General features: G+C 39.3%; 1 protein-coding gene across 1 annotated transcript; it reads right to left on the bottom strand.

Annotated features, from left to right (window-relative positions):
- LOC137201113 (all-trans-retinol 13,14-reductase-like) lies at window positions 1-11,227 on the bottom strand. Its single transcript, XM_067616008.1, has 12 exons — window positions 10,664-11,227; window positions 8,850-9,032; window positions 6,846-6,984; window positions 6,554-6,656; window positions 5,478-5,673; window positions 5,189-5,386; window positions 4,162-4,281; window positions 3,877-4,015; window positions 3,466-3,575; window positions 2,209-2,375; window positions 1,400-1,559; window positions 1-1,310 (listed from the first exon to the last, which is right to left on the bottom strand). The coding sequence occupies exons 1-12, from the start codon at window positions 10,827-10,829 to the stop codon at window positions 1,183-1,185; spliced, it is 1,809 nt and encodes a 602-aa protein (XP_067472109.1). The 5' UTR covers window positions 10,830-11,227; the 3' UTR covers window positions 1-1,182.
- Window positions 11,228-12,380: the final 1,153 nt, after the last annotated feature.

Here is a 12,380-nt window from a genome sequence, read left to right as displayed (position 1 = left end):
ACCTTTATTTATGTTCACACATAACTTTTACCATCTATGTTTGTTCCTATTTTTGATCACTGCATTAGCAGCCATGTAAACAAACCTATGGTTTTCATGGGACTATTTAAACAATTTCAGATACTGTGGAAGCACCATTTTATAGTCTGGTGAAGTCATACAGCTAACCACGGTTGATTTTGGCTCTCAACCAAACTATGTACCCATGTTTTAAAATCCTCAAGAAAAACACGCTGCAAAATGAAAGCAGACGTGGAACCTGGCTTGACTCTTTCATTGGCAAATGGATGACATGCATTACAAGACTTCGTTTCTCTAGGCTATACTCAAACAATGACTTTTTGAACCCAAAAGCAAGTGTGGAACATGGAAGTATGGATGAGGGTATAATTGACTGTTGGCCACCCCTTAGTTACTGTCGCTAAGCCTGTCAAGCTTTCTGTTCTCACATGGCACATATACAGTACATAATAATGGTGGTAGATTTAACACACAAAGTTCTTTTTAATTTTTGAAACAATGGGTCCTTGATTTCAGACAGATGTAGATAAAAGCAGCTTCTTCAATTGTCACTGGAAGGTAATGTTCGCTCTAAGAGTTGGTTTAAAAGGCTGTCTCTAACTGGCTAATGTTTCCAGCTGACTCAGTATAAAACAAGAAACTTGTAAAAAGACATCCCAAATATGCACTTAATGACTACATACATGATTTTGCACTAAAAGACTGAGGCTATGCTGCATGCCCCAGGCACATTCTCACCAGCTGATGATCCATGTAGAAGACATTGAAATAAAGAAGAAAACATTGTTCTTGTATTGTAGAGTAGAGATTGTAAACATTTAAGTATCTAATGTAAGATCAGACTGTTTTTTGTTCTAACAAAACCCTGTTTAGCTGCTCAGCACATAATTGTTAGTATTTTCACAGTAAGTTTCACTTTAATCTTGCAAGAGGATGAGGAATAACCACTGTGGAACGTTTGCGGAACAGATTATTACACTGTTTAATCTACTCTTTACACTTGCTATTGTGTTTTTGATTTTGGCCTCATGGACACCACTTTGGCATGTGGAGAAAGCTTGACAGGCTTGTCATGTCTAGTTATAATTATTAAACTATGACTGGACAATTGCTGTTTGGGGAAGGGGTTTGGCGAACAAATTATGATGTCCTATGATTGGCCTATTTATTTTTGAGGCGGGTCTTCAGTGCTAGAAGGTCAATATAGAGGATCTGATTGAGGACAGCCGAGGCGCAGAGCAGTCCACCATGCAGAGCCCCAGCCATGCCGTTACAGAATACATCCTGACCTGCGCACAAACAAGCACACACACAAACAATGAGCACATGTGTCAGTCTTGGTAGCAATCAGACCAGATGAGACTGTTGGTCAGGTCACCTGTTAGGTAGAGCCCATTGATCGGTGTCTGTGCTCGTGTCCTTGCAACTGTTTCTGGGTTGAAGCGCTCCAAGTTGTGCTCAGCACCATACATCTCGCCTCTTGGAGCGCCCAAATAGTGGACATTAGTTAAAGGGGTAGCTGCGTCCACCATGACCACCTTAACAAATACACACACATATACATTATATTTGTAGACAAAAGTACATTTGCAGTAGATGATATCAGTCAAGAATTGTAGCCACTTCTTTTTTTTTGCAGCAATATTTTACATCGGTAATTGCTTTCCAACTGTGTCACATTGATTTGGTTTGGATTCTTTTCACTTCAGTAACACAATAAATTAAAACTGGCTCCTTGAGGGTAGCAGAACAAACGGAAAACATGACATTCATTGCCACCCTATTAACTTGTTTAGCAAACAACTGCTTATATATACATCCAGCAGACACAGGGCAACATAAGATTTCATTTAGAATCAGGTGTTCTGGCCAACTGACGAATGTTAGTCAAATATTCACCCCTCTTTTGCTCTGTTTCAGTTTTCAACAACTCCTGAGGGAAATATCTGGCTCTATAGCTGCTAAATGCTCCACTGTGTTCAGTTGCTAGTTGCCAATTTTATTTGTGTTCTGTTTGGTGCTGAACAGGTAGCATATAGTGAGTTTATCAGAGCTTTTTCACAGAAAACCACTGACTGCTGCTGCTGGAAACAAGGTTTATGAGAGTGGTGAGACTGAACCAGAACAATAATGGTGCTGGCCAGAAAACCAAAACAAAGAGCTGACAGATGCTATAAAGCTACACACCTTGTCTCGCAATTGAGGGAAGATGGTTAGGGCCCAGTCCAGCAGCTCTTGGGCCATGCTGTTTTTCAGATCCACGTACTCCTGTCCCCTCTTGCCAAGCTTTGTCCCCTCCCATTCCTCAAACCACTCATAGCGAGCCATGGTTAGCAAAGTCATACAGGACTTACCTGCAGGGAGATAGGAAGGTCAATAAATGAAAAGTGATGCAGATGTTTCAGTATATTTATATCTTCTTGAAAGAACTACTGGGTTATCCTTCAAAAAAGTTGATTGTGGGATTGTGGGTAGAATAACTTCCTGCGTAATTGTGCTAATTTACCTAAGTGTTCAGGCAAAGGAGAAGATTATTGCTGCTGTACTTTAAACTGTAGAACGGCCTCAAAGAAGTGTAACTTCTGTGTATTTTGGCATCTAATAAGCCTTCAAACTGGGTCAGATTTAATTTTCTGGCAATACCTATAGGATCTCACCCATACCAATGGAGTATTTTTGGCGCAATGCTATTTTTGAACAACGAGAAAGATTGTCAATCCAATGGGTTGCCTGCTGTTGGAAAGGCACCATCCACAGCCGCCAGAGAACATTCTCCAACATAACCTTAACATTAGTTGCATAAACTGATTGGACAAGCTGTCACACCCCACAGTCATATCAAGGTATTTGAAAGCTTCCATATACTGTAGGATGCCTCCAACATAAAACTGGAATTATTTACTTGTGTGTCTGACATCCTAAAATCTGCAAGAATATTTAGTCTGGCTGATAATATCCAAAATCTACCACACCGGGTAGAGCTTCAAGACAGATCACCCTGCAAGATCCTTTACAGGCAACTGACCCGTCATTAAACCCCAACCCTGAACAGTGATTGTCCAGTCATAGCTTAGAAACCACAACTATACATGACAGGCCTGTGAAGCTTTGGACTTCTCCACATGTTGAATCAGAGTTCTGGGGCTCTCTCAGGTGCATTACTCGGACAAGTTTGGAGGGTTGTATCTTGTCTTATAAAATCAAGAAGCAAACAGAAGTGTAAGATATCGATTAAACTGAGTGTTTATCTGCTCTAACCTAAAATTGCAAAGATTAGCATGCCCAACTAACTAGCTACCTACAGCAGTAACCTTGTGTTATTTCTCGAGGCATTAGCTAACTAAAATCTTTTGTTGGGTGACAGGTAATGTAAAAACACATGCTCAAGACTGGAGCATCCACCCTGTGGGAACCAGCATTTGCATACATGTGAAAGTGTGTTACCTGGGTGTCTGATGTTGGCTGTGGGATCTTTGGCAGATGGAAAGGTAATGAACATCATGGGAATGTTCCCCAATACCTGCTCTCTGCTCAGAGAAGAGTATTTCTCCATTCTGCACACAAGCAATCCGACACACACATACATTAATTAAGCAGAACATCAGCTGCTAAATCCATACAATTTGAACGGTACTAAAATGGAGACAATAATGTATTAAAGTAACATGAAATATGTTGTTGAAATGAAATGGAATAGATAAATGGGTGTAAAAATTAAGAATATCAGATGTAGATGGATTGAACCTTGTAGATACATTTGGCAAAAAGCACCATGAAAGTCTGTAGTAGAAATGAAGATGAAGAGTATAAGAATACAAGGAGAGAGAGAGCAATGAAAAGAAATAAAAAGCTTACAATGAGTCCAAGTCATTGTCTTTATACATCCAAAAATTGGTGGAAACAATGTCAAGCTCCTCTTTGGTTCCATCCAGACCAACAAAGACCAAGAAGGAACCCATACCATGGCGCACCATACCCAACAGTGACTGGATCTCTACACACACATAGACAGTCAGGAGAAAGTGCAATAACCAACAGAGAGATGTTACAGGAAATATGTGCTAGAAAATGACAACAAATGAGAAAAAAATGCAGTGTACAGACGAATGGCTGGAGTCAAATTAGTCCATGGTTGAATACCTGGTTTGTCCTGTATGTGCTGAGGCAGAAACTTCTGGAAGGTGTTGAAGATTCCAGCGTTGGAAATGACAACAGGGGCATGGACCTCAATCTCTTCTTGTCCTTTAAGCACTGTCACACCTATCACATCCACACACACACAGCAGAGGCATTCAGCATTGCGAGGTAGGGAGTCAAAATTTTTATATTAGAGCACACATAGAAAGCTTCTTTTTAATGTTCCTTGCTTGGGGTAGCTTATAAGGAATCATAGAGTGGTTCCTTACATACAATAAAAAATTCAAACCTAAACACCTTTAAACATTTGAGACAGGTGTCTTAAAGATGGGGATAATGGATGGACTTGTCAACAAAGTTAACCACTCCTAATTCATGCCTGACCACAACCAGCCTGTCACAGTGAACCTGTCAAAATCCCCACTTCTGGCAACATGTGTTCTGATTACTGTCAACATGACCAAGTTCCAGAGATGCCAAAAGTTCTCCATGTAGAAATACTTTTAACATCCACCAAAATAATGGAAAGTTCCCAGTTTATTTTTTGTATCCAACAAGTAAGAAGAGCTAATATTTTTGATCACACTGGTATTTATGGTGCAGCAATATTGTCAATACTGCATAGCCAAAGCTCACTTTTTGGTGGTTATATTAACAGATTGTGTAGTATCCCCCACTAATTGGTTATAGTAACATGACATAGCTGTAGACGGGAGTCATACTTAAGTCACAAAATTGAGGCATGAGACTTGACTTGGATGGGACTACTGACTTGACCACCTAATGACCTGGTTGAAATAAAAAAAAAAAAAATCAAGTTTGACTTTTGTCGAATCCTGGAACAATAAAATAGGTCTTCAAAGAACTGAGAGACTTGTGACTGACTTACAATTTGCTTATGAAGGCTTCTGACTTGACTTGGACTTGCCCCAAAAGACTAAGATCTAAACAATGAGTCAAAGACTTCCATGAACATAACAAGCTGTGCACACTTTTCTTTCCACAATCAGTCTCCCCCTCCCTGTCTCACCATAGGTCTTCCCTTGCTGGTTGAGCAGGATGCGTTGTACAGGGGCCCTGACCAGCACAGCACCGCCTGCCTGCTGAATGACAGGGATGATGTGAAAGGCAAACTCACTGGCGCCCCCCCGTGGGTAGTATGCACCACGCTTGTAGTGGTGAAGAAGGAGAGCATTGATGAGAAAGCTGGACTCTTTAGGAGGGACACCTTAAAGAAAATGACATGATACAGAAGAGTGAAGAGGGTGTACAGCATGTGTGTGATCTATGATGCTTATGTGTTTCTGTATGTCCAGCACCATAGAACAGGTAGGCAGATAGTGCCTGCAGGTCCTTGTTGTGGGTGAGGCGGGACATTATTTCTGAATGATTGGTTGCTGCTAGGCGGAACACTGAAGATATGCAATATAATAGGCCAGTCCGGATCAGGAAGTTAACCAGCCAGTATGGTATGATCTTCAAGGTGGCGATAAGTGGAGTCCTCTGCGAAGCTAGCTGCAAGAGGAGGGCATGCAGGCACATTTAAAAATCATTATCATGATGATATACTTTACTTACATAACATCTTTCATATGAGATATGCTGCTTAAAGTGTTTTACACTAACTGTAAACAACTTCAAAATGATTAGAATGTAAAGGCAAAAAACAGTTACCTATATAGAGTTGAATGCTGTCTGCATATGAGTGAAAATAAATACTGTGAAAAGTCATGGTTGTAACGTAAAGACTAAAAGTCGCAGACCCAGACTTAAGCCTTGTGGGGCTTTTCATGTTTATCCATTTTGTCAAAGGAGACATATTGGATTGTCATGAATTTTTTTGGATTGGACCAATTTCTGGGAATGGCAATATCTGTCAGTTGGTCCACCACTTTGGTCCAGATTGAAATATCTCAACTATGATCCTCTTAATTTTTCACTAATGCCACCATGACTGATGAATAATTTTGGGGTTTTTTTGGTGAAAAGTCTTGACAACTATTCCATGGACTGTCATGAAATTTAGTACAAACATTCAGCGCACTCATCAACACTCATCTAGCGCCATCAGCAGGTCAAATTTTTAATTTGTCAAATACTTTGATTTATCACCACATACCTACAAAGCTTAAGACATTCCCATCAGCCTCAGCTATATCTTGTGTTTAGTGCCAATTAGCAGAAGCTGGTATAATGACATGCTAAATTAAGATTGTGACCATGATAAACATTATACCTGCTAAATGTTTAGTATTTAGCTCAAAGCACCGCTTAAAGTATCAGATAGATGATACCATGGCTTTGACATAGATTCTGACAACTTTATTGATTTATCAAGCTCTTACTGTCTCCTTTGATCACATATCCATCCATAAGTACCTCCCTCCCTCTCTACCTTCATCAATCTCATGAACTCATCGATGGCCTCCTCCTCCCCTGGGAACTGTTTCTTCAAGCTATCTGCCATCTCAGTCTTCCCTGCATGGATATGGTACTCCCTGAGAATAACAGAGAAGAGGAGGATGGGTTAGAGATGGTGGGAATTGTTTTGATGAGGTTGAAGCCAGGTAGGATTAATAGCTCTCTGTTAACACTCTCAAATGTGTGGAAATGCAAAAACACATGAAGCAATGAATGAATTAAGAATGAAACTGAGCAATACTTATCATGTAAAAGACCTGCCCTACCTGCGCTGTTCAGGCTGACCCAAGACCAGCGTATCAAAGTGCTGCTCCAGTTGTGTGAACTGCAACTGTCCCTCTGTGATCTGATCCAGGGCAACCCTCAGCAGGCTGTTCTCATGAAGCTGGCCCAGGTAATGGATCCCTGGGTTAAATTGACAAAATGTAATTAACACTTTAAAAATGAATAACAGAACAACTTTCTGAGTATTTATAAGAGTAGCTAAATCAGTACCCTTGTATTAATTAGTTATTTCAGAGTTTCCCTTTCCATGTCTAATATGACAATTTGACAATGAAGCTAAGCTGTAATAAAGTTCATTGCCTTCTGTATTGTAGTAATATCTGCCTTTACTGTATACTCATTGTCCATTTTATCCCTATACAACATTTGTGTTGGTATTTTTGCAATATTTTTATTATAGCAATAAAGTTTTCCAAGACTCAGAATTTTCAGACTGTTCAACGATGAACCAAAGACCCCCCACTGTGAGAGCTGGGATAGAGCACCTTACACAGTGCAGTGGTTTTGCAGAGTGAATGAGTCTGTAAATATTGCCGTGTCTGCTAATGGCCACCAGAGGACAGAAAACTAATTGTTAATGAGTGAGGTAGAGAAATCTTCATTATCATTTATTTGCACAAATTATTTATGTGCACAAAGTAGGAAGTTGCACCTTCAGATTATAAAAATTAGTAATTTGAACTCTATAATTTGCTCCAAATTACTGTAGCAATAGAAAGTGAAGTTACAGATTGTGGGTGTTCTGGTCAGTATGGGAGGAGTATTCATTTAGGGAGCTAGCAGGTGTCATGAGAAAGTAGAAAAGATAGTGTGCATGTTACATTAAATTGTCTGTGGGTTGACAACTTACAGTAACTTAGTTATGGGTTGTTGTGGCTACTCTACTCTTAAACAGTGTTTTGGTACTGATGCGCCTAGAATACTTAATTGCTTCTTTCAGATCCTTGGATCATGGCATTTAACACATTTGTCCTTGACCCCTCTACACTTTTTTTTTACAGTTGTGATGCTACACTAATGAAATTTTGTTTCAGCAGTACTATATATACTGTACATGCTGCATATGCCACTATAGAGCACTAACCTTTAAGAAAGGCAGTATACAAATAACTTTGAATGATTGATAAACCAATTGAACAAATATGATTTTAAATTATGTTCTGTGCACAAAAGAGCACACATGTATTCATTTGTACCCATGAATTAATTTCAGAGCATGATTAATTACTTCATGTGGACAAATTACTATCTTTTTTTTTTCTTCATGATACCTGCCAGGCTTCAGTGTTTGGCGTTCCTAAACTGTGTTTCTGTATTTGTACTTTTGTTGTAAAAAAACAAGTCATTATTCCTGATAAGCAACTTACAAATCACATAAATCATAATCACATCCACATCCAATCAACTCCTGCAGTTGATCAAAGGCTGTACTTATGTTTTGACAGGCACAGCTTTGTGAGACTGTTCAGTGGGGTTTGGTTCAGACAGAAACAGAGCTTTGTTTGACACCATGAGTTTTAGCATTACAGTGAACTGCAGGACATGATGGTACAACATATTTGTGGTTTGAACTGTTACACTGTCCTCGTCACATTCATGGCTCATTATGCTCGGTTTTAACTCACAACAATAATGTATGTGTTCAAGTTCAATTGTGCTCTTTTAGTTAACAGTGCTTTGAGAAATTGAATGTCCTAAATGCAAATTTATAAAAATGTCAAATTTGTAAAAAACAAAACAAAACAAAACAACCCTACATATTAGTATACAAGTTATTCAGACTGAGATTAAAAAGTTGCAGTTATTCTTTTATTTAGTTGTCAGTCTTTTTTGAATATAAGGCAAAGATAAAACATGCATCATGGACCTTTATTTGAACACAGCATAACTATCTTCCACCAGCTGGAAGAGAAGGTGCACTGCAGCTCCAGGAAAATAAAAGATACGTGTTGGTATTTGTTTGTTTGTGTGCTTCGGCATCTTACCCACATCAAACTCAAATCCCTTATTCTGGAAGGTGTGTGTACAGCCTCCAGCCTGATCATGTTGCTCCAGAACTACAACTCTTTTCCCAGCTTTGGACAAAAGCGCTGCTGCTGTCAAACCTCCCACACCGCTACCAATCACCACAGCATCCAGAGCAGGGGGAACACGGTCCACATGAAATCCTGCAGGTGAGCAGAGGTTACAGTTCAAAATCACAATGGTGGAAGGTTTGACAAGCTGTGTCTCAAGAACCATTCATTTTTTCAATGGAATCACAACTCTCAGAGACTATATCTGCAGTCAAAAAGATCCAACAGAGAACTGACTATGTACAAATACTGTAATGGCTAACTTTAACTGAGCTTTCTGATGTAAGCATGGACAGATAATGACATAATGGGCCCCTGGGAACAGACATGTAGAAAGCCCCCTCCTTCCTAGCAGCAAGACTTCACTCAGAAACACAATGCTCACAGTCATTTTGCAGAAGAACCATAACTCTGAAGTATTAAAGGTCATCTCTACATTTAAATTGAACCCGTTGAATTTCCAAAGAGAAAAATTAATAATGGTCACTTCCTGCAAAGGTGCAGGCTTAGGGTCTCCTGACCCCTATCCTGTGCCCAATAGGCTCGTACAGTGATCCATAAATGACTGTGAGTAATATTTTAGCTGAGGCTTTTCTTACTTCTAACTCTGGTTAAAGAACAGGTTCAGATTCTGTAAAACAACTGTAATGTTTTTGTTTGTTTTTACTTCCCTTTATTTATAGGCATACGACATAGTCACTATATGACAGCCAGGCATGTCAAAATGACACCATTTTGCATGTGAGTAGTATTATACATGCTTTAGGAGACTTTTTATAGGAAAAAAAACAAAAATTGAAATTTTGCACTATCTTGTCTTTATGTCCAGAAATTTTCAATACAGCACAAATATCCAAATATGAATGGATAGAGGAGATTGTCAGGGTTCCAGGGATATAAGAACCAGGTTGACATTATTCTGATTGATATCAAGTTGTGATGACTTTGAGGAAAGAAAACAAAGTCTTTTTTTCACATTATGGTGAATCCACTCCACAGTCATGTGGAGTTACATGCTGCATTAGCTTCTCAACACAGTCAAAGAATTACTAGCTACTGTGATTGTTCGTCTTCATATTGGCCATGAAGTGATCCCTTCTTAGTGCAACTCCAAATGACGAGATGGAACACAAAATCCTTGTTCTACACTTGTGTTTATGTAACAGGTATGAATCTTCTAGTCATTCATTAGTTGGATGTTGAAGGATCATACATAGCTCTTGTAAACAGATTAAAGGATGGGGTCACAATTTTTCAAGTCTGCCCCAAAACAATAGTCAGGTGCTCAAATGAACATTCAAACAGGTTTTTCTTGCTGTAATCATTCCTCCTGTTCATACTGACCATCAGAAGATCCCTTCATAATGCACTTACAATCTAAGTGATGGGGGCCAAAATCCACAGTCCTCCTTCTGTCAAAAATGAATTTAAAAGTTTATTTGAAGCTGATATGAAGCTTCAGCTGTACAAATGAGTCAAATCAAGCAGATATCTTTCAACATTACAGTCTTTTTAGTGCCAGTGTCCCTCTTTTTGTCACTATACTTCCATTGGAGCTGAACAGAAAAACACTGTCCATTGAGATACAAGGGAGGGATTTTTCCCTAAAAAGACTAACTTCCTTTGGGCACCTGATTGTTGTTCTGAGAGACTTAAAAACATTGTGAACTCGTCCTTTAACATCCTCAAGAGACACAAGACTCTGTATCAGAAACCTTTCTTACCTCTCTTCAGCCTTTTTTCCCTCTGTTTGCTGTCGATGACCAACGGTCCTGGTGGCCTTAGGCACTTCTCGCTGAACACCTTGTAGCGTTGCCCGGTGGTCAGGAAGAAGATGACGACCACCGCCAGCAGCGCACAGCTCAATACACCCAGCAGCCACCACCACATGGCAGAGGAGAGCTGTGTGCCCACTATAGAGCACTGAGGTGGCTATTAGAGACAACAGGAGGGTGAGGAGAGGAACAAACAGCAGAGCAGAGAAAAAAACAACAGGAAGAAAGCAGTGAGGTAGATTGGAGGAATAGTCTAAATTGAGAAGGGATGAGGAGAAGGTATGAGTGAAGGATGAAGAGGACAGTGGGCAAGAGAAGCAAGAAGAAAGCTATCCTCCAGCAAGGCGTTCCATCAAACAGACCACTTAACTGCAGAGGAGGAGAGGGTTGAAGTGAGGGGTGAGGCAAAGGAAAGGGAGGATAGATGGTTATTAAGCTTAAGAACCAAAAATTAAAGGACATAAAACACATGACATTTTGGAAATTCTGATTCCACAAAGAGGAGAGCAGATAGCACATTCTCCACACCAAGGACATGAGACTGCCAGAGAAGAGAGAGACGGTTGTTCATCACTTCATCAGACTCGACTCAGAGCGGTGCTCACAACCAGTGCTAATTTGTTGCTCATTATTGAACTGCCTTGGGATGAATTTGTTTCTTCTAAACATCTCACCATTTAACTGAAACTGCATGCTTGGGAACAAAGATGCTTTCAGAGCTCAGATGCTGTGAACAGGACACTTTGGGGTCACTTGGCTTTCCACGTTAATGGGCTGAGGTGCATACATGTATGTTAGTATGACTATTTCACTTCAGCCTTCCAGAACCCACGAGGGTGGATGTTTCAGAGAATCAGGCTGTGACATTTTTCAAAATTCAAAAGGTTTAATTTGTCACATGTCCATACAACATGTGCAGTGAAATGCAGAGTGGCAGACTTGTGAGGCTGAGCTAACAGGCTAGTGTGCAAAAAGAAAAATAGAAATTAGAACAATAATAGAAAAAAGATAAATAAATGTGCTAAAAGTATCAAAATGCTAAAGTCAGTAATGGCCCAGTGTGTTGAAGTGGGCTTTTTCCAGTGTATAAAAATGTAATGTCTGTAATACTTAGTTTTTTGGGTGCAGTATTTTCCTATAATATACTAGAAAGGAACTGATATGTAACTGTATATTTATTGGAAGGTTCCTGGAAAAGAACTATGTAATTTGGTATTTATTGTATGGGGAAATGGAGACAGTGTCCAATTGTTACACTCAGTTAATTCATATCTAGATTAAACTATAGTCAACATGAAGTTTCCAATAATAAATGAATGATGATGAATAAATATTTGGGGATAAACAGGATGATTGGATTTAAATGGAGCAGTTCTTTTAAGGAAATTCCTCTGTAAAACAACTGCTCATATACTCAACTAACTGAACTAAAATCATTTTTTCAGAATGTCAACTATTTTCTCTTTAATTAGTTCCAAACTAAGTGTATGCTAAGGCGTTCGTTTAGAAAGCTGTACATTCTCTCACACAAAGTTTTCTTTGTTTTCTTAATTTAATTTATGGTTACAATTAGGGATGTCACTTTCGGTGAATTTTGCTTTAGACAGACCGACATCCATTAACCGATAACTATAACCAATAAATTTTCTCTAGCTGTTAGCCTTGG

The sequence above is a fragment of the Thunnus thynnus genome, chromosome 17 (genome assembly GCF_963924715.1).
Source record: "Thunnus thynnus chromosome 17, fThuThy2.1, whole genome shotgun sequence".
NCBI classification, from domain to species: Eukaryota; Metazoa; Chordata; class Actinopteri; order Scombriformes; family Scombridae; genus Thunnus; species Thunnus thynnus.
This window is presented reverse-complemented; position numbering and strand designations above follow the sequence as displayed.